The sequence below is a fragment of the Nannospalax galili genome, unplaced genomic scaffold (genome assembly GCF_000622305.1).
Source record: "Nannospalax galili isolate Female #2095 unplaced genomic scaffold, S.galili_v1.0 scaffold800, whole genome shotgun sequence".
NCBI lineage: Eukaryota > Metazoa > Chordata > Mammalia > Rodentia > Spalacidae > Nannospalax > Nannospalax galili.
The window spans coordinates 3,738,357-3,760,855 of NW_008347125.1; the positions used below are offsets into that span (position 1 = coordinate 3,738,357).

Sequence of the window (22,499 nt, forward strand, 5' to 3'; positions counted from 1 at the left end):
CATAAAATAAAAATAAATAATTTTTTTTTCTAAAGAACCTATATTCTTTCAGTAGATTTGGTAGACATGGTCCTGCAAGGTTTACAGTACTGAGACTTTCCTGAAGATTTCAGAAAGATGGCATGCGCCATCTTCTGGTGAAAATAAGCATGCCCATTGTGGTAAGGCTCAGCAAGTAGCCACTGTGAGGTTTAATCAGATGCTGGAGAAGCCAACTTGAAGCACAAGAGATACTCTGATAGAAACTGAAGCACGTGTATCTGAAGATTTTTTTTCCACTTTTATAATCAACTGGATTAAACGTAGATATGCTGGTTAAAGGTCATCAACTATCACTTGAAGGAAGCTGGTGAAGCAGCCAGTTTTTGTTTTGTTTTGTTTGTTGTGGTTTTTTATTCTTGAGTAAAATTGTAGGCTCGGTGTGAAATATCATTTTCCAAGGAAAACCTAACTTACTTCCATGAATCATTTATTTAGTGGATGGTGTCTGAACTCTGGTGTGGGGCTTGGATTGTAGTAAAGCACTTGCCTAGCATGCTCGAAGCCCTGAGTTTAATCCCCAGCTCCTCCAAGAATAAAATAAAGGACAGCTGATTACAGTAAAACTGATAGCACTAGGTGCCATGTTTCTCAATCCTTGGTTTTCTGGACAGCTTTGAGCCCCAACTCCTGCCCTGTTATATAATCACTGAGTAGGTTTTCTTTTTCCTTTCCTTTTCTTTTGAGATAGGGTCATGCTGTATATTCTTGGCTGGTGTCAAACTCATGATCCTCCTGCCTCAGCCTCTCAAGTGCTAAGTTTAGACAAGCACCTACACATCTAGTTAATGAGTAGGTTTTATATTAATTCACTGTAAACCAGCATACACTACATTTTATAGATATCAAACTTAAGATGAAAATTTATACATATTTAAGCAATAATATAGTAGGCATCAGAAAGATTACAAATAGACAGAGAGAAGAAACAACCTAAAACCTGGAACCATGCAGTAACTTGGAAGTGCGTTCATGTTGCTCAAACCACAGCTGTATATTGTCTTTTTGTGAAATAAGGAGTCAGAATTGTTCTGTTTATCACAGGAAGAATCCCACAGGCAGATAGGGTAAATGACTTGAAACCCTGGTTCCCCGTTGATCCCCAGTTCTACCTCTGATAATTTCCATCCTGGGTTTGTCTGGCTTTAGGGGCTCTCCACAAGAGAATCACTCATTAGTAAATATTTGCTCATTCATCATAATTTCTGGGGGGAAAATCAAATACAACATTCTGCACATGCCTGAATGATGAGACATGCATGGTGACATCTCCTGACATGTGCGCTGTGTTCCAGGAGCGATGACAAGGAAGCAGCAGCCATACTGGTCAACTGCCCTACCTACTACAGTGTGTCTGCTGCCAAAGCAGAGCTTCTGAGCAAAATTAAAGATATGCCAGAGGAGGTGAATGACGAAGAGGAGCAGGTGGACGTCAATGAAAAGAAGGTAAGTGAGGCGTGGGGGTGTCCTTGTTCTGCTTTCCCAGAAAGTCAAGTTCCTCGTAGTGAGTAGGGCTGAGGCCCCTAAGGCAGAGGGAAGGAACCTGTAGCATAGCTCTCCTGTAAGTAGACAGGGCAGGTAAGTCACTGTCATTCTCATTTTACAGATGATGGAAGTGAAGCTTAGAAAGATTGAGGTATTTCTTGCCGGGCATGGTGGTGCACTCCTTTAATCCCAGGCAGAGGCAGGCGGATCTCTGTGAGTTCAAGGCCAGCCTGGTCTGCATAGTGAGTTCCAGGCCAGCTGGGACTACAGGGAGACCCTGTCTCTGAAAGACAAAAAAAAAAAATTTTGTGTGTGATATGTGAAGGAGTCAGGGCCTGCACTTGCCCTAGTGGCAGCCAGTTATCAAGACATTTCCAAGTAAAGGTAACATTAGCCTTTGTACATTCCTAAGCTCTCTGCAGTACCTCAAGGCAGCTCTTGAAAGCACAGGATTGGAATTCAGTTGTTAGCATTTGGTACTCCTACAGAAATTTTAAATGTCAAACATTTTTAAAATGACCGTGCTATTGTCACAGTCTTCCCACGATGATCTGGGCTGGCCTTGTCTTCAGATAGAAAGTTCTCACCATTCCTTGCCTACAATTCTCCAGATATCCCAAACATGCATTCTATATCTCTCAGTTGGATGGAGCATGGCCTATGTGTTTCAGTGGTACTGATTCCCAGAGATACTTGCCTAGCAATTCTTCATTGATTGTACAGTATGTGCTCCAGGCCCTCTTGTTGGTGTGTTGATAAAACCACAGGGCACAGACCTTAGGAAAGGAGGCATTAGGGAAGTACCCCTTCAGAGGGTCCCCACCCCCATGCTCCACCTCTGTGGGCTCAGGGCTTCATGCTGCTGCAGGTGTTGCAGTAACAAAGGCTCCCTCCCAGCCAAGGGCTTTCCATTCAGATACCTTCTGTGTTGATGTCCCTGTCAGCACTGCTGAGCATGCCCCTATTGTGGGTCCTGTGCTGGGAGATGAGAGCCCTTTGCTCTTTTCCAAAGAAGGAGCCATATAAATACCATTACTTGTATGGAATGCCATGATGTCTTTAATTGTTTTACAGAGAGTTTTGCTATCTTGTTTGTTGCATGTAGGTATCTCTGCATTACACTAGCAGAGAAGCAAATTATTCAGTAGTTTTTTTCTTCGTTTTCTTTTTTAACTGCTTTTTCACTACTTTATTTTCCTCTCACTCTGAGGAGTACTGGGAAAAATGTATTTTCAAACCAAGAATATGAAAGGGTGTAGGATTAACTCATCAGCACAGGAAATGAGGTAGCACTAGCTGTGTTTGAGGTATGGGCTCTGTTGTTTTACGTGGTGCTATTTACACAGAATTCCACTAGTACCTATGTTGGCACACTTTACACTGAAGTAATCAGAATTAGAGAACTGAAGTGCTTGGGCCACACAGCTGATAAATGGTAAAGTCAGAATTTAACCTCAACTCCACTTGATCCTAAGCCTGCTAAAAGTTGCTCCCAAGTCAGCTGCCTCTAAACCTTGCATCCCTGGGAATTGAGCTAAAATGGAGGTTGCCTGGGCAGCTAACCAGAGTCAAAGTTTGAACTTAAAATCAACTTTAAACCAAAAGGATGAGGATAACAAGGCCAGTGATTTGAGGCCTGAGGGTGTCAATTCACGTTCAGTACCTCTGAGCACCAGGCTTCAGAGGAGAGAGGCCTGCTCACAGTCAGGATGGGAAGGGACACTACAGAGGGACACTCCCAGATGGGTGCAGGCACATACCCAGGGCCTGGCACTTGTACTCAGTAAATTATCACTAAATGCCATGACAAAGAACAGAACTCTAAGCTGGGTTTTGCCATTTGTTTTTTAAATTTTTTACTGATTTTGTGTGTGTGTGTGTGTGTGTGTGTGTGTGTGTGTGTGTGTATTTCATACAAAACATCCCAAACAATCTTTTTCATCTTTATACCCACATCCCAAATGGCACCCTCCCATAGCTCTCCCCCACCCCCACTGGAGCCCATATACTCTGTCATCCCTCTTACGTCTACTGTTTTGTCAGTGTCCCTGAACCGTTTCCCAGCGCAAGTCCATCCACTGAGTCTAGTCAGCCTATCTAGAGTCCCTTATTTTAGGAAGATGAGTTCTTCCTCATCTAGCAACAATCAGTTGCCAACATTCCTTTAGATAAGATTGGGGTCTGCTGTTCATTTTCCCAGTTCTATGCTGCGTTACTTCCTGGGAGTCCCTTGGGTCACTATGGCCAACAACTCAAAAGAAGTTATCTCCTGTCTGGCATTGTTTTTTATTATGTAGCTTTTAGCTGTTAAATACACACAAACTCTTAAAGAATTAAAGATCCCTTTAATCTTTGGTTATAATTTCCTTTTGGGTGTTTAAGACTATACTGTTGGCCCAGAACAAACAGTTTATTTTTACTCTTAAGGTCAATTGAAGATCTGTTCCTCAGGGGTCACATGGGCTTGGGAGGAGCCCCTGGCTCCTTTCTTTTACCAGTTCCATCTATGTAAAGATAAGTCAAAGGTCCTGCTCAACCATGGTTGGCTTCACTTGGAAGCATGGAGGAAATATTTCCTCTGTGTTGACCCTCCTCTTTGTAGACTGGACACTGGTTCAAGTCCATCTGGTGGGGTCTCCATGGCCTCCCTGAACAAGAAGACAGGTGACTTACCACAGTTATAGGACATTTTGATTGATGCTCCATAGTCCCCTGGAACTTAGTCAACCTAGGAGGGCAAGGAGCAAAAACTATCCTTTATGTCCTTTTGACAAGATTAGTATAGGCCTCAAAGTATGGCTGTTAAACATCCAGGAAGGTTAGTTCCACCAGTCTGACACTTAATTTCCATGCACTGTGTATGTAAATCTTGGGCAAAATCCAAACGTTCTCAGATAAACCTTGACTAGACATATATTTTGTTCCTTGAACTAGTTGTATGTATAATTTGTCAGTAGGTTGTTGGACTAATATGGTTCCCTCTAGTTTTTTAAAACTAGCTAGGAATTATTTAACTCTCTCACCATCTAACCTTTCCACCATGGTTTCCCCATTTAAAGTGCCCCCATTTTTTGCATTTCTCTTAATACCCTTCTCCTATGGTCCCACCTCTTTTGGGCTCCTTCTTTCCCTTTATCTCCAAGGTTCCTTGTATAACCCTCCCTCCCCCTCCCATTTAAATAACCCCGTTTTTATCCATATCTCCCTTAGTAACACCTGTTTCCTACTGTTCTCTATCAAGTTCTTTCATTTCCTTTACCGTCCCCGGTTCCTTTTCATTAATCCTTGTTCTTATAGTTATGTCTACATACATACTCACTTATAAGGATTTGGTGCTAGGATCCAGTTATGAGGGAGAACATACATCGTTTGTTTTTCTGAGTCTGTGTTACTTCACTTAGTATAACAGTTTCTAGTTCCATCCAATTACCTGCAAATTTCATGATTACATCTTTCTTTACTGCTGAGTAAAACTCTATCATATAAATGCACTACATTTTCATTATCCACTCATCCGTTGAGGGACACTTAGGTTGCTTCCATCTCTTAGCTATTGTGAAAAGAGCAGCAATGAACATGGATGTACAAGTGTCTCTGCAATAGGACGAGTTCTTTGGGTATATGCCAAGGAGTGGTATAACTGGGTCAAATGGTAGGTTCATTTGGAGTTTTTTAAGAGTTCTCCACACTGCTTTCCATAGGGGTTGAACAAGTTTTCAATCCCACCAGCAGTGGATGAGTGTTCCCCTTTCCCCACATCCTCTCCAACATTTGGTATCATTTGTTCTCTTGATCTTAGCAGTCTGACTGGGGTAAGATGAAATCTTAAAGTAGTTTTAATTTGCATTTCCCTAATTACTAGTGATGTTGAACACCTTTTAAGATGCTTCTTAGCCATCTTTATTTCTTCTTTTGAGAACTCTCTGTTCAGCTCCTTTGCCCATCTTTTAATTGAGTTGCTTCCTTTCTTGATTCTTTGTTTTCTGAGTTCTTTATATATTCTGGATGTTAAACCTCTGTCAGATGTGTTGCTAGTGAAGATTTTCTCCCATTCTGTGGGTTTTCTCTTCACTTCCCTGGTTGTTTCTTTTGATTTACAGAAGCTTTTTGGTTTAATGAGGTCCCATTTGTTGATTCTTGACCTTATTTCCTGAGCAATTGATGTCCAATTTAGAAAGTTTTTTCCTACACATATATCTTGTAGGTTATCGCCAATGTTTTCTTCTAAGATTGCAGAGTTTTTGTGCAAGGTGAAAGATAGGGGTTTATTTTCATTTTACAGGTGAAAATCCAGTTTTGCCAGCACCATTTGCTGAACATGCTACCTTTCCTCCAGTGAATGTTCTTGACCCCTTTGTCAAATATCACATGGTTGCATGTACTCATTATTTGGTTCTTCAGTTTTGTTCCATTGATCTACAGGTCTAGATTTGTGCCATTACCATGTTGTTTTTATGACTATAACTCTGTAATATAGTTTAAAATCTGGTATAGTAATACCCCTAGCATTGCTCCTAGTGCTCAGGGTTGCTTTGGCTATCTGAGGTCTTTTGTGCTTCCATATGAATCTTAGAATGGTTTTTTTCCAGTTCTGTGATGAATGGCATGGGGATTTTGATTGGCATTGCATTGAATCTATAAATGACTTTTCATAGGATGGTCATTTTCACAATATTAATTCTTCCAATCCATGAGCATGGGAGGTCCTTCCATCTTCTGGTGTCTTCCTCACCCTCTTTCTTTAAAATTTTAAAATTTTCATTGTAGAGCTCTTTAATATCTTTGGTCAGGTTTATTCCAATATTTTTTTTTTTTGAGGCTATTGTGAAAGGGAGTGTTTCCATGTATTCTTTCTCTGATTGCTTGTTACTGGTATATAGAAAAGCTACAGACTTTGTAGGTTAATTTTGTAACTGCCACTTTACTGAAAGTGTCAATCATTTCTTGGAGTTTTCTGGTAGAATTTTGGCATCTCTTAGATACACTATCATAATATTTACAAAAAGGGATAATTTGATCTCTTCTTTTCCAATTCCTCCTTTGATTTCCTTCTCTTGTCTTATTGCTCTTACAAGAGTTTCAAGCACTATGTTAAAAAGGAGTGGAGATAGTGGGCAGCCTTGTCTGGTTCCTTATTTCAATGGAAATGCTTCCAGTTTTTCTCCATTTAGAATGATTTTGGCTGTGGGTTTGTTATATATGGCTTTAATTATGTTCAGGTATATTCCCTCCACTCCAATTCTCTCTAGAACTTTAAACATAAAAGCATGTTGAGTTTTGTCAAAAGCCTTCTCTGCATCTATTGAGATGACCATGTGGTTCTTGTCTTTGAGCCCATTTATATGATTTATGACATTTATTGACTTATGTATATCGAACCATCCCTGCATCTCTGGAATAAAGCCAACTTGATCATGAGGGATGATCTTTCAGATGTGTGTCTATATGCAGTTTTCAAGTATTTTGTTGAGAATTTCTGCATCTGTGTTCATTAAGGACATGGGTCTATAGTTTTCTTTTTTGGTTGTATCTTTACCTGGCTTTGGTATTAGAGTGATGCTGGCTTCATAAAAAGAATTTGGAAGTTCTCCCTCCATTTCTGTCTTTTTAACTCAATTAAGTAATATTGGATATAGATCTTCTTTAAATGTCTGGTAGAATTCTGCTATAAATCCATCTGGTCCTAGGCTTTTTTTAGATGGGAGGTTTTGTATTACTGTTTCAATTTCCTTATGTACTAACAGGTCTGTTTAAACTGCTGTTGATCTTTTCTTGGTTTAGTTTTTGTGACTCCCATGCTTTTAGATACCCGTCCATTTCTTTTAGGTTTTCAAATTTAGTAGCGTATAGGTTTTTAAAGTATTCCTTTATAATGTTCTTGATCTTTTTGGTGTCTGTTCTGATGTTTCCCCTTTCATTTTGTTGATTTGGAGGTGTTCTTTCTTCCTTTTGGTTAACTGGGCTAAGGGTCTGTCAATCTTGTTTATCTCTTCAAAGAACCAGCTCTTGGATTTGTTGATTCTTTGTATTGTTTTCTTTGTTTCAATTTCATTAATTTCTTCCCTGATTTTTGTTATTTCTTGTCTGCTGGGTTTGGGTTTCATTTGTTGTTGCTTTTCAAGTGTCTTGAGTTGCAATGTTAAGTCATTTGTTTGTGTTCTGATTTTTTTTTTTTTAATGTGCATGAGTGTATTGCCTGCTTGTATGTTAGTGCACCCGTGTCATGCAATGCCACGGAGGTCAGAAGAGAGCTTCAGATTCCCCTGGAACTGGAGCTACGGACGGTTTGTAGCCACCATGTGGGTGCTGGGAATCAAACCCAGGTCCTCTGCAAGAGCAGTCAGTGCTCTTAACCGCTGAGCCATCTCTCCAGCCCCTCTTTCTGATTTTTTTAATGTAGGCACTTAGAACTATAAACGTCCCTCTAAGGACAGCTTTCAGTGTGTCCCAGAGGTTTTGTTGTGTTGTATTGTCCTTTTCATTTAGTTCCAGGAATACTTTTTTTTTTTTTTAATTTTTCCTTTTACCCATTCAACCTTCAGGGGGGGTTTTTTTAAACTCCATTGGTTCATGTGGTGACTAGGGCTTCTTCCGGCGTTGATTTTAAGCTTTATTGCATTGTGGCCTGATAGAATGCATGGAATTATTTCTATCTTTTTGTACTTGTTGAGGCTTGTTTTGTGCCCCATTTTACAGTCGATTTTGGAGAAAGTTCCATGGGGTGCTGAATAGAAAGTATGTTCTTTGGTGTTTGGGTGAAATATTTGGTAGATGTCTGTTAGGTTCATTTAAGGTATGGTATTGTTTAATTCAGATGTCTCTCTGTTAATACTCTGTCCTGTTGACCTATCTAATGGAGACAGTAGGATAGTGAAGTCCCCTACTGTTAATGGGTTGGGATTAATCTGGGTCTTAAAGTCCTGTAGTATTGTTTTTATGAAGTTGGGTGTACCAGAGTTTGGTGAATATATGTTCATGATTGTCATATCTTCTTGATTAATTGTTCCTTTGGTCAGAATGAAGTGGCCCTCTTTATCTCTTCTGATTAGTTTTAGTTTGAAGTCTATTTTGTCAGATACTAGAAATGCAATGCCTGCTTTTTTCTTAGTACCATTTGCTTGGAATATTTTTTTTTCCATCCTTTCACCTTCAGGTAGTGCCTGTCCTTGTAAGTGAGATGAGTTTCTCGCAGACAACAAAAAGATGGGTTTTGTTTCTTAATCCATTCAACTAGTCTGCATCTTTTGACTGGGGAGCTTAGTCCATTGATATTTAAAGTTATTAATGAAAGATACGTCATTTTGAAAAGATATTAATGAAAGATAAAGTTATTAATGAAATGTCATTTTGAAAGATATGTCATTCCTGTCGTTTTGATTTCTGTTCACATTCTTGGTGTAACTGTGCATTTTTACAGTTATACCTTCAGTAAGTTTCTTTCTGTTACCCTTTGGGTATAGTCGTTCCTTTCTCAAGCTCTTTGTATTGCTTCAAGAACTATCTGAAGGGCTGGTTTTGTGGACATGAGTTCCTTCAGCCTATTAATGTCCTGGAAGATTTTTCTTTCCCCTTTGACTATAATAGACATTTTGGCTGGGTAAAGTAATCTGGGTTGGCATCTGTGGTCATTTAGAACGGGGAATACTTTGGTCCAGGCTCTTCTGATTTTCATAGTTTGCACTGAAAAGTCAGCTGTAATTCCGATGGGTTTTCCCTTATATGTGACTTGTTTTTCTTTTGAAGCTTTCAATATTCTCTTTGTTCTGTACATTTAGTGTTTTTACTATGATGTGCCATGGAGAGTTTCTTTTCTGGTCCTGTCTATTTGATGTTCTATGTGCTTCTTGTATTTATATGGACATGTCTTTCTTTAATTTGGGGAAATTTTCTTCTACAATCCTGTTGAAGATCTGATCCATACCGTCATCCTGAGATTCTTCTTCCTGTATGCCTATGATGCATACGTTTGGTCTTTTTATGGTGTCGCACAATTCCTGCATATTCCATTCTTGTGTTTTAGACAGTGCTGGGCCAGGGCCTTGTGTATGCTAGGCAAGCACTCTGCCAAATGGCCTACATCTCCAGCCAAAAGCTGACCATATCTTAAAGAGATCACACAGATCCATATGCTGAAGACGTCACGCTCGACCAAAAGGCAAAAGAAGAGTCCATTTGTATTAGTCACTTTTTTGTTGCTGTGATAGAAACACTAACACAAGCAGTTTATAGAAGGAAGAGTTTATTTGAGCTTATGGTTCCAGGGGAATTACAGTCCGTCATGGCAGGGAGGCATGGTGGTTGGATGTGGCTGGAGCAGGAGCAGCAGAAGCTAAACTCACATCATCATCCAGGCACAGGAAGCAAGAGAGCGACTGGAGATGTGAACTTAAGAACTCTCTAAGCCCACCCCCAGTGACTTGCTTCCTCCGGGATAGCCACACCTTCTAAAACCTCCTAAAACAGCACCACCATCTGGGGACAAAATGTCCAAACACTTGGAGCCTATGGGGGACATTTTCATTCAAACCACCACACCATTGTTCCAAAATTGGCTTTCCCTGAAGTGTCCTGCTGGCTCCTCTGGCTCTCAGCTGCCCATGTTGCTCTTTATTCCTGAAGTCCAGGTTCCTTTGCCTCATTTCCTCTCATCCTGAGAAAAATTCCTTTAACATTTCTTTCAGAATAGATCTGCTGATGACAGTTTTTCAGCATATCTTTGTCATTCCAAAGGATACTTCCACTGGATATAGAATTCCAGGTGACCTTTCTTTATTCTTTCAGCTGTTAGAAGTGTTGTTCTGCTGGGCATGGTGGTGCACACCTTTAGCCCCAGCACTTGGGAGGCAGAGGCAGGGGATCTGTGAGTTCAGGGTTACCGTGGTCTACATAGCAAGTTCCAGGCCAGCTGGGGCTACAGGGAGACCCCGTCTCAAAGATACCAAGGAAAAAAAAGTATTGTTCTACTTTGTTACTTCTGAAGTTTCAGTCACTTCTGTGTTCTGCCTGTGTAGTGACTGCTCACTTTCCTTTCAACAGCATGTTTATGGTCCCTGGTTATCTTTATCTTGTTTGGTATATGCTGAGCTTCTTTTTTTAATTTTATTTATTATTTTTATTTTATGTGTATGCATGTATTGCCTACATGTAGGTAAGTGCACCCATGTCATGCAATGCCTGCAGAGGTTAGAAGAGGCTGTCGGATCCCCTGGGACTGGAGTTACAGTTGTTAGCTGCCATGTGGGTGCTGGAATTTGAACTTCTGCAAGAGCAACCAGTGTTCTTAACTGCTGATCCATCTCTCCAGCCCCAGAGCTTCTTATACTATATAGGTAGATAGCTTTCATCAAATGTGTAGCATTTTCAACCATTCTATCTTTAAATTTTTCATGCATTGATTTCTCACTTAGGAGTCCAGTGACACATTAGACTTTTTCATACTGTTCTACAAGTCCCTGAAGCTCTTCATTTTTTTTTTCCTTTCAGCTCTTCAGATTGGATAGTTCTTGTGGTCTGACCCTCAAGTCCATTGACTTTCTTGTCCATTCTATCAGTTAATTTTTTTTTAACGTTTCAAATATTGTATTCAGTTCTAAAATTTCCTTTTTTTTTTTTTGGAGTTTGTATTTCTTTGTTGATAGCTTGTACCTTGCCATTTATTTCAAGACTTTGTCATGGAGACTTTAGAAGACTTTGATAATACTAATATCAGGATTATCTCAAGGCTAGCACCTGTCAACTGCCTTTTCTGGTTCTTTCTAAACTGATGGCGTATTATGTTCTGAGTTTCTTTAGTAGTCTATGTCCTGAGACCCTGGATCCTTTTAGAATCCTCTAGAGAATGTTGAGTGTCTGAGGCAGCCCTCCCTAATTATGCTCAGACAACAAGTTCTGTCTCACCCTTGGATGGTAGTTCCAGCATCTATTCTGTTTTCAGAGCCTTTGTTCCAAGTCTGTTCCCAATGCGCCCTTTTGGGGGTTAGTCTGGAACTGAGCGTCGTTTCTATCACAGTGTAGGTCTCAAAGCCTTTGTGATCCCAGGGCCTCACATGAATTCATCCCACTTTCAAGCAGCTTCTGGTCCAGCTGCCTCCATTCCAGGGATTTTCGCTTCCTCTCTGACTCCCAGGAGTTCCTGTTCCTAGTCCTCTGGCTGGAAACACAGGTTCTGGTGGTGTCTTAGCAGCTTGTACAGCTGTACAGTTCCTCATTAAAAAGAAGAAAAATGTAATGGGGATCCCTCCCCCCCACTCTAGACCATAGGGGTCCCTTCCCCAGGCTCTTCTGACCAGGAAGAAGGGTTCTGGAGTGTAAATGCCTGTGCCACCACTGTGCAGTGGGATTCCTTGAGTGGAGCCACACTGATAGAGGTGGGAAAGGAAAAGGAAGAGAGAGGAGGGAGAAAGCACAGGTACCCCCACACCTGCTCACTGAAGCACTTTTCTCTCTGTGACTCTACAGACAAGCCTTTCTCAAGAGTTTCTGTCCTGAGGCTGTCATCAGATGAAAACCTGAACATTAAAAGGGTGAAAAACAGGAAACTCAGCCCCTATAGGTTATTATTTAAGTGTACAACACTCTGGGGTCTGCTGCCATAGCCACCTTCTCAGAATGCTCTTCAGAACCTCTGTATGTTAATTACAACCTGCAGAAGAGGGAGGCTATAATGGGATTATGGTGTCTTGACCCACACCAGAAGTCACCCTCTGGGGCTTGGCGGAAGGCAGGGCAGGTTTGAACTTCAGAAAAGTCACTCTGGCAGCTGTATGTGGAGTCGGATGGGAGGAGAGCGGGGAGATGATGCAACAGGGAGGTGTAAGTGGTGATACTGTCTCCAGGCAGCTCAGTAAGAGCTATGGGGGTGGGGAGGCTTTTAAAAAGGAAGCTAAATGGGCAGGAGCTGGCGATGGATTACATGTGCAGAATGGGGCAAGACAAGGATGACTTCCAGCTCCGGGCCACTGTCGTACCTGACAGATAGGTAGGAGAGCACCTGGAAGCAGAGGGGACATGAGTTCCGTTGAATTCCAGGTCCTACCATGTTATCAGACATTCCTGATAATTGGAACCAAGAGACCATCTCAAGTAGATATGTACATTCTGGTCACAAGCCTCCTGAAGAAATGGGAAAAGATTCTTGGCAGAGAATGTGCTGGAGAATGTTTGAAATAGCTGCCAGGCCCTGTGACCTTTGTGATTTGACCAGGTCACACAGCATAGGATGGAAGTGGTGCTGTTGCTGTCTCAAACTGCTCTTACTGTTTGGGCAAACTCAGCCAAAGACAGCAGTAATGTGACATGTCCTGGATCTTTCATTTGAAACCAAAGAAGCAGGCCTGGTGTGGTGGCACACACCTTTAATCCCATGACTCCAAAGGCAGAGGCAGGCAGATCTCTGTGAGATTGAGGCTAGCCTGATAGTGAATTCCAGGCCTGCTAACCCTGACTCAAAAAGCCAGAAAATTCAAAGTAAATAAATAATACCAAAGTAACAAGCCTGTGAGGTAGAAATAGCTTTTGCCAGGTTTGCACAGAAGACTAAACTCCACTCTATCCCAAAATCGCAGCCACTTGGCCAATAGTGCTGAATTATTCTTGTTTGAGACGAAGACAGCCAACAGAAGCCAGCTGTGTTTATTGTGACGTTCTTGGCAGCACTGCAGGCACAAGTCCTCAAAGCAGAAGACAGGCAGTGCTGCGCTGTGGGGGAACTAGGTACTCCCCTCTAGGTGTCTATGGCACAGAGTGCTGCGCTTTCTTCTTACTGTGACCTGATCTTATGATAGCAGAAAAAACTCAAGCATGTATAATATGTTTCTGTTCTGAAAATGCTTTTTCAATCTTTACTTCATTTGAGCTTCATAACATTCCTGTGAGTTCTTTTAATGTAGTGATTAAAAGTCAGTGCCCTGAGGCCAGACAGCCTTGTATAAGCCTGGCTGTGCCACTTACTGTATAGGCGTGGGCAGGTTCCGTAACTTCTGTCCACCCCACTTTGCTCATCAGTGAGGCAAGGATAATAGCACCTGTCTCAGTGGGTTTTGTAGTGACTGAGTAGTAAGATGCTGAACTGCCTGGCATAAAGAATGAGCTCACTAATGAAGACTTGATTGTTAGTTTTAGGCAGATGGTGTTATCCCCTTGCTGTGGGTGGCTGACGGCACAGGTCAAGTGACTGCCCGTTGGTGACCATGTCAGAGCCTGGTCTCTGACTCACAGTCACTCTTCATCTGGTGATAAGAGGAGGAGAAAGCTCAGCAGTATATTTCATGTGCAGATGGTGAGGTAGGAGGAAGGGTGTGTTGAACTATGTTTAGAAAAAGAGCCCTTATAAATAGCACCTCACACAGCCTGAGTTAACAGTTGATGCCAGATGCGAAGTTTGGTGGATAAATGTCAGTGGTTTCACAAATTAAGTAGCTCCTGTGACTAGGAGCTACTAGACTAGTGTATTATTAAATCAATCTCTCTCTCTCTCTCTCTCTGAATTCTGCAGGTTGAAATTAGCTTTTTGTTTTTTTAAAGATTTATTTTTAATACATTTTAATTCTGTGTGTATGGTATGTGTGTGTCTCTGTCTCTGTCTCTGTCTGTGTATGTTTATGGACAAATGAGTTCAGGTACCTGAGGAAGACAGAGACCTGAAATTCCCCTGGAGCTAGAGTTACAGGTGGTTGTAAGCCACCTGATGTGGGTGCTGGGAACTGAACCCAGGTCCTCTACAAGAGCATTGCATGCTCTCAACAGGGATCCATCTCTCCAGTTCCTTTGTTGTTGTTTTTTAAAAAAGACTTACGCCTGTCAAAGAATTGACTTTGGTATAGCCAACTTACCCCTGTTGCCTTCAGTTACTTACATCCCTCATCACTGCATTTTAAAATCCAGATTTCCATATTTAAGGACTTGGTAGAATTAAAAAAAAAACAACAACAAAACATTAAATTCTACCCACTTATGCAACAGTGAGCTAAGCCTGATCCAAGTGACTGCTCAGTAGCACTTGCATGGCTTTCAGAGGTCAGAATGCCATCGCAGCCTCCCTGGACCTCTCCTGGACATTTTCAGTTCCTCCGTCCATCATCAGACCATGAAGCCTAGAATACACACAGGCTCCTATGATGTATTTGTGGTTCTGCCCAGCATTGACACCTTTGGAAAACAGAGCTGGGTCAGGAGTGTGAGTCTGCAGACGCTGGGCTGCCCTGTCTCCCATAGCCACCCTGTCAGCACCGCCCATCTTTGCAGAGCCTGAGAACTGGTGAGCTGAGGCCAGCAGACCAGCAGGAGAATGCAACTCCCTTTTCACACCCACCCTGCATGTGAAGGCAAACTGCTCGTGTGCAAAGTGGTAATCATCACACTTGTCCCTTAAAATGCCAGTTCTGAAAGCCTTGTAGGATTATTTTTGTGAGCCACCTAATATGGGTGCTGGGAACTAAATCATGATCCTCTATAAGATAGTAAGCACTCTTAATGGCCAAGCCAACTTTCCAGCTCCAGTAAGGATTATTTTTAATACATCAGCTAATGTTAAAGTGTTTTGATTCCCTCCAGGAAGAATAGTATACAATGTTAGTTTCAAAAGAAGTCATATTTAGAGAAATAATAAACCATGAGGCTATTACCATCTTTTTTTAATACAATTATTCCTTTTTTTCAAAGCATTTTATAGAAATTTAATGTCTAAAGATGTGAGGTTAAAACAGATGTCAAAACTTTGAACAAGGGCCTTGCATGGTCACACATGCCTTTATTCCCAGTACTTAGGAGACAAAGGCAGGCAGATGGATCTCTGTGACTTTGAGGCCAGGGTAGTCGATGTAGTGAGACCCTGTCTCCAAAAATAATTTTTTAAATATTTTATTATTTTTTATTTTATGTGTATGAGTGTATTGCCTGCATGTGTGTAAGTGCACCCATGTCATGCAGTGCCCACCTGGGAATCAAATCCAGGTTCTCTGCAAGAGCAGTCAGTGCTCTTAACTACTGAGCCGTCTCTCCAGCGCCCCCAAGATAATTTTTATTTTGAACAATAAGAAAGCCTTTTCCTGAAATTGGATGGCATGTTGTAGTTATAATCTGGATGTTTGGGGTTTTTTTTTTTGTTTTTTTTTTTTCGTCTTCTTGAGACAGGATCTCCCTGTAGCCCCAGGTGGCCTGCAACTCACTATGTAGACCAGGGTGGCCTTGAACTCACAGAGTTCTTGGATTAAAAGCATGCATGCCCCACCACGCCCAGCTTTTAACTGGTTTTTAATTTTATTATTATTTGAGTGTGTGTTGGGGGGGCACATGTGCCATGGGGCTCACATGGAGATCAGAGGACAACTGTGAAGTCGGTTCTCTCTCCTGCTTCACATGGTTCTGTAGATTGAATTTAAGTCATCAGGCTTTCATTGTAAGCACTTTACCAGCAAGCCCATCTTGATGGCCCTGTTTTGTTTTTTAAGGCCAGGTCTTGCTAAGTATCTCTGGCTGGCCTGGAACACACTCTTTAGACCAGGCTAGCCTTGGACTTGTAGCCATCCTCCTGCCTCTGCCTTCCAAGTACTCAGATTACAAGAGTTTACTACCATGCCTAGCTATAATCCAGTTTTCTACAAGAAGGCAATGTCTACTAATATTTAGAGTGCCAACCCCTATCAGCTGTACACTACTACATGGTTCAGAACACCAGGGCTGACGTCATGTAGCTGTCGGCCTCTCATTAATCTATCTGAAGACAGCAGTAATGACCTTTGGTAGTCCTGACCCTGTTCTGGGGATGCCAGGTGACCTAACAGACACACCATTTGCTTTTCCTACTGTTTCCTGTCACAGTGTTCTTGTTCTTCTCCTCATGAATGCACTAAAAGCTGAGCACTCCTTGGTAGGCATTTTTCTGGTGATATCTACTGCTCTGCCTTACTGGCAACCCCGTGGCTGGCAACCAGAGGTGCTTTTTTCCCCCCAAAGTGGATAAAATAAAGAAAACTAGTTAACCTTAAACAATATTTTCCCCGTTTGTGTTTTTCTTGGTTCAGCACCTTCAGTTGGAGTTAGTGCTGAGACACTGCACACTTTTTCCAGTAATGAGGCAACAGGTATCAATTTTTTTAGCCACCTGTAGCCACTGGGATTAGGCAAGTTGAAAGGCTAATAATAGGATGACACTATTCAAACCAGAGCATGGGTATTTCAAGGACCTTACAACCCTCACACTGAAGAACTTCTGAAGTTCTGCCTCCCAGATGGCAAGTTGTGGAGAAATAGTATTTCCCTATCTCAGTGCATATATTCCTAATGCTGATCATGTTAAAGAGCTAATGCAAAAGGGTTTTAGAATCCTTCAGTTCTACTAGACAAAACCACTGGTATTTTCCCCTGGTTATTGCCCTCTATCCTCCTCCAACCCTTTTTTCCAAGGCTAGGCAGAGTGTTGCATACCTGTAATCCCAGTGCTAGCAGGCAGAGGCAGGAGAATTGGCACAAATTCATAGCCTGCATTGTGTTTTCCAAGCCAACCTGGACCACATAGCAAAGCTCCCAGAATTGTAATCTTAGTTTTTTAATCAAGTTTTCAGTTGGAGCCTTACAACTTGGCCTTAAAGTGTATGTGTGTTTGTTGTAGGTAAAATCTGTTTTATTTATTTGTTTGTTTGTTTGTTTGTGCTGGGAATCAAACCCAAGGCCTGTGTATGCTGGACATGCACTCTCTACTACCTGCCCTAACCTGAGCTATATCCCTTGCCCTTAAGCTAGAACATTTTTAGTAGTAATGTTCCTTTTTCCATCTGCCTACGTTAGGTAAGAGAAAGATGAAAGGCTAATCATGAAAACTGTAGTGCAGTTTCTCTTACAGCAAAGGAATAGCAGACATTAATAGAAATGAAGTCAGACCTGAAAGCTAGAAGACATTCACTGTATTCCTTTAGTTAAGTATAATGAATATTGCTGGACATGGTGGTTCACTTGGGAGCTAGAGGCAGGAGACTCATCATTTCAAGGTTATCCTCTGCTATGCCGAAAATTCAGGCCACCCTGGGCTCCATGAGACACTATCTCAAAAAAACAGAAACCAAAGCAACAAAATACACACATACAGAGGATACTTGTGTAGACCTACTTTATAAGTCCAGACATTTCTTAAGTAGGGGCTTCTATTTTATGTCCCTGATAACTAGAGCCAGCTGACTTTCTGATGAAGTCCTGGTATCAATATTTGTAGTGATTATATAAGCCTGACCCAAGTTCAAGGCAGCCCAATTAATGGTGCACATGTCCTAGGCAGTCATGTTACCTCTCTAAGTCTTTCCATTACCAACTGTAGTATATGGCTAGACTAGTGTCTGTGAGGTTGTTAGAAAGATTTGATGAGCCAGTCAGTGGAGAGGCCTGTTTAGCTTGGAGTAAAGACCATGGGCAAGTCCCTTCCCCTGTTTCATGGACTCCCATTTGTAAGCAAGGATGTTTACCCCCTCCCTGCCTGCTTGCCTGTATCAAATTAGAACATGTCAGAAATGGCCTTTCAGTGAGTAGTTTAAACAAGCCAGTTGAAAAGGCAGAGCTGTATACACCATGACACAATCTGGAAACATGATGAGATGATGTATCATCAGGCCTGTGAGCACTAAATTGATTCAAAGAATAGCAGTTGTAGACATTTGGGGGAAGGTAAGAATATTATGTTTGGATGTTGGGGGATCAGTCCTAGGGTAGGGGAGCTTTCAGCTGAGCCTTGAAGGCAGCACTGGGGCTGGGACGTGTCAGTCCTGCTTACCTTGATGGCTGCTGGCTCATCTTAGCATGCATCTCTTCTGTCGTTTCAGGCTGAGCTCATTGGAAGCCTCACACACAAACTTGAGACTCTCCAGGAAGCAAAAGGGAGTCTTCTCATGGACATCAAGCTTAACAACGCCTTGGGAGAAGAGGTGGAGGCTTTGATCAGTGAGCTCTGCAAGCCCAACGAGTTTGACAAATACAGGATGTTCATAGGGGACTTGGACAAGGTGGTTAACCTGCTGCTCTCTCTTTCCGGACGCCTTGCCCGTGTGGAGAATGTCCTTAGTGGCCTTGGTGAAGATGCTACTAATGAAGAAAGGGTATGTGGCCTAGCAACTCAGTTCACAGGTTTCCCTCTGAGCCTTGTCCATAGAAAGGTGCCTTTAGACACAATCCCTTCTCCAGAGGTTACAGTCACTTTGCAGCTGGCAGAGCATCTTCCATGTCAAAATGCAATGCTGACATTTAGGGCTGAAAGAATACTGGGAAAGTAAATTTATAAGTACCCAAGTTTCTCTATTCCCAGTCCTCTTCCTTCTTTAAACAGATAAAAATATGACAGATGGACATTTAAAAGAGATAGAGGGAGCCAGGTGTGGTGGTGCACACCTTTAATCCAGCACTTGAGAGGCAGAGGCAGGCAGATCTGAGTTTGAGGCCAGCCTGGTCTACATAGTGAGTTTTAGGCTAGCCAGGGCTGTGTAGTGAGATGCTGTGTCAAAAAATAAAAACTTTTTTTTTTTTTTTTTTTTTTAAAGAGAGAGCTCACAAAACTATTTGGGATGGTGGGTGGAGGTATATAAGCTCTAGGGAATCTGCATTGGAGGGGCCCAGACACTGAGTAGTAGGTAGACGCAAATGACTCCTCACCCCACCTGGAATGAAGGGAACAGGTAAGGATAGTGCTGGTCTTGCTGAATGAAATTCACGAACTGCGTTGTGATAGACACAGTTTCATGCTTCCATGCCATCTCCTGTATCCTTATGATGCTGAATCATTAGTTTTCTGTCATGATTGGCCTCTTTAAGAAACAAAAAGTACTAGGTGTGGTGGCACACATCTTTAATCCCTACATTAGGGAGACAGAGGCAGGCAGATCTCTGAGATTGAGGCCAGCCTGGTCTACATAGTGAGCTGACTAACAGGGACTACCGGGAGACCCTGTCTTCTAACAAACAAAAAGTATAAGTAGAAATAAAAGGAAGAATAAGTGCCCCAGTAAATGCCAAATTCAGCATGTTAGTTTCAGGTAGTAGATACTGGGATTGGGGAGGAATGTCTACAAATCTTCAGATTCTCCAGTTTTTTAAAGATTTTTAATCTGACATATGTTGGGGAACTGTTCATGTGAAGATTTGACCCCATTGATGATGAGTGCACAGAATGGGGCCTCAGAATTTTTGTAAAGTAAGTTAGATGTTGTGGCTTTTTAAATTTATTGCCTCTGAGCTGTATTAGTTGTTTTTGTTTCTTTTTTAGTTTTTGTTTTTGATAAGAGGAAAGAAGCCTGTGAAGATGGAGAGATTTATAAAATTCACCTTTTAACTTTATACTTTCCCCTAGGCATTATTACATAAGATTTGACAGGCTAGTTTGGGGGGATTTATGGCAGAGATACTTGAGCCTTTGATAATCCTAAATATGATCATTTATTTTGAGAGATATTTAAGTCATCATATTTCATGATTGAATTTCATTTTAATTTTTATTATTTTGGCCTGAAAATTTCAAAAAACTATTAAAATTTTTCCAATAACTTGTTATGACATTTATGATATGTCAGCATGCTGGATACAAAAACACATGAAGTATTTCTAGAAAGTCTCCTAGCTCTAAGGAGATAGACTGCCTTACCCCCAGGCTTGTGTTAAGAATCTCTCAGAATATGAAAACAGCATTGTTAGACAGATTTTATTTTTGAGTAGAGACCTAAAAAAACCTGAAAAAAAAACAAATTTTTTCTTTAGAGATGGGAAATATATTGCCATTGTTGTTATGAATTAGGGAGAGATCCTTAAGCTTTAAAAAAATGTAAAAGGAGGGGGCTGGAGAGATGGCTCAGTGGTTAAGCGCACACTGGCTGCTCTTGCAGAGGACCTGGGTTTGTTTCCCAGCACCCACATGGCAGCTAACAATCGCAGTTCCAGGGGATCCGACACCATCTTCTGGCCCCTACAGGCACCAGGCACGCATGTGGTACACTTACATACATGTAGGCAAAACACTCGTACACATAAAAATCTTTTTTAAAAGTGTGAACAGAAATTTTTTTTAAGAGTAAAGAGAGGTGTGGGTCTTCTGCAGTCCTATAAAAGGTGGCATGCAGGAGCCTGGCCCACCGCCCTCCCTGTACTCACTGGGCAGCACGAGGATGCCAGGGAGCTCAAGGACAACCTTGACCGCAGGGAGCGTGTGGTCCTGGACATCCTGGCCAATTACCTGTCGGCCGAGCAGCTCCAGGACTACCAGCACTTTGTGAAGATGAAGTCCACACTCCTCATCGAGCAGCGCAAGCTGGACGACAAGATAAAGCTGGGCCAAGAGCAGGTCAAGTGTCTGCTGGAGTCTCTTCCCTCGGACTTCACACCCAAGGCCGGACCCCTCGCCCTGCCCCCAACCCTCACCAGCCACACCACTCCTGCTGGGGGCTCTTCATTCAGTGGCGTTTTCCCCACGTTAACCTCTCCAATCTAACCTCTTCTAAAAGGGCCAACCAAAAGATCGCCACTTCTCTCAACACTATTTAATCTGAAAGATGTTTCACTACAACCGCCATTTGAACTGTGGACTATTGGGGTTTCCTGGACAAAAGGAAGAAAACTACCCAGGAAGAAGCCTGTTTTTCCTTTCTTGCCTTGAGGAACGGGAGTGATGCTGGGAACTTCCCACTACTTCGTATTATTGTTTTGTAGAGGAAGGAAAGTTAATGGAGCTGATGGGAGGGTGTTGGTCACAGTCTTAACAGGCTGAAGCAGCAGAGGTCAGTGTCTGTCCCCCTCAGGAATGCGTTCACAGTGGCCTTCCGTGCTGTGGGCCACACCCTCACAGTAGGTGCAAGCACCGGTGATGAAGGGTCTGTGGCACAAAGCCTTAAAAAAGACACACGTTACGCAAACTGTAAAACCTTGAGCATTTTGTTATTTATATTTTTAAAATGAAAAGGATCATTATGTTTGTGTGCTAACCACTTATTTGATTCTATTTTGTGGTGGATGTAGACAGTTATGTTTGAGCTTTGTATTTTGTGAAAACCTTAATGAAGAATTCCAAAGAGAGTCGTGTTGAGTGTGAGACTTGTTTTTTTCTTCTACTCTTGTCTGATTTTTTTTTAATTATTATTATTGGGGGCTGGCGAGATAGTTTAGCAGTTAAAAGCACCTGCTGCTCTTACCAAGGATCTGGGTTCGGTTCCCAGTACCCACATGATGACTCACCATGCATGTAACTCTAGTTCCAGGGATTAGATGCCCTCGTCTGGCCTCCATGGGACCAGACGTGCATGTGATGCACATACGTACAGACAAAACATTCATACACATGAAGAAAAATAAATCTTTAAAAAAGAAAAATGCATTTGTATGGAGCAGTATATGTGGGTGTGCATGCCTCAGTGCTTGTGTGGCAGTCCGGACAAACTGTGGAAGTCAGTTTGCAGTCCACCTTTATGTGGGTTTAGGAGCTCAACCTCAGGTTGTTCGACTTGAGTTAGACTTGTCAGCACTTTTACCTGCTGAGCCAGCTCTCCAACCTCTCTCTTCTGACTTGTATAAATCTCAGTCGTCATTCTATGCTTACATTAGACTGGATGTGAGGGGATCCGTTCCATCTAGGCCTTACCCATTTCTCCTGTATCAGTAAGAACACACCCCTTCCCCAAGAGCAGGGCTTATGACTTCTAATGCTTCCTGTCATCTCACCAGTTGATTGACAGGGGGAGTTGACAATTTTCACACCTCTAACACAGAAGGAAGAAGTCCAGTGTCTAAGCCAGTTCAAAACTCAATTCATGCTGTTGTCCCATATAGGATTTGGGTGAAATACACCTACTTAGTGAGCTATATAATCATGGTGTTTTACTAATACTTTTTTAAGGTTGATTTTCCTAAATGTCAAACCTGCCAGTTATTCTTTTTATTAAAAACTTCCTCAATGATGGCAGCTGCTTTTCCACCATCATGTTTCAATGAGAGCATCTCAAGGATTTCTATGTCCCAAC

At 41.9% G+C, this 22,499-nt stretch overlaps 1 protein-coding gene across 5 annotated transcripts in view; it reads left to right on the plus strand.

Annotated features, from left to right (window-relative positions):
* Shroom3 (shroom family member 3) overlaps window positions 1–21,558 on the plus strand; it is a 369,823-nt gene extending 348,265 nt beyond the window's left edge. For 3 of the 5 annotated variants that reach the window (XM_029568529.1, XM_029568528.1, XM_029568530.1), the window contains 2 exons: window positions 1,335–1,485; window positions 18,330–18,862. In XM_029568529.1, the coding sequence (XP_029424389.1) occupies window positions 1,335–1,485; window positions 18,330–18,776 (598 nt within the window). In that variant the 3' untranslated portion in view covers window positions 18,777–18,862. Of the gene's footprint in view, window positions 1–1,334; window positions 1,486–18,329; window positions 18,863–20,612 lie in introns of those variants that run through there. The other 2 variants (XM_029568532.1, XM_029568531.1) reach the window with 2 other exon arrangements.
* Window positions 21,559–22,499: the final 941 nt, after the last annotated feature.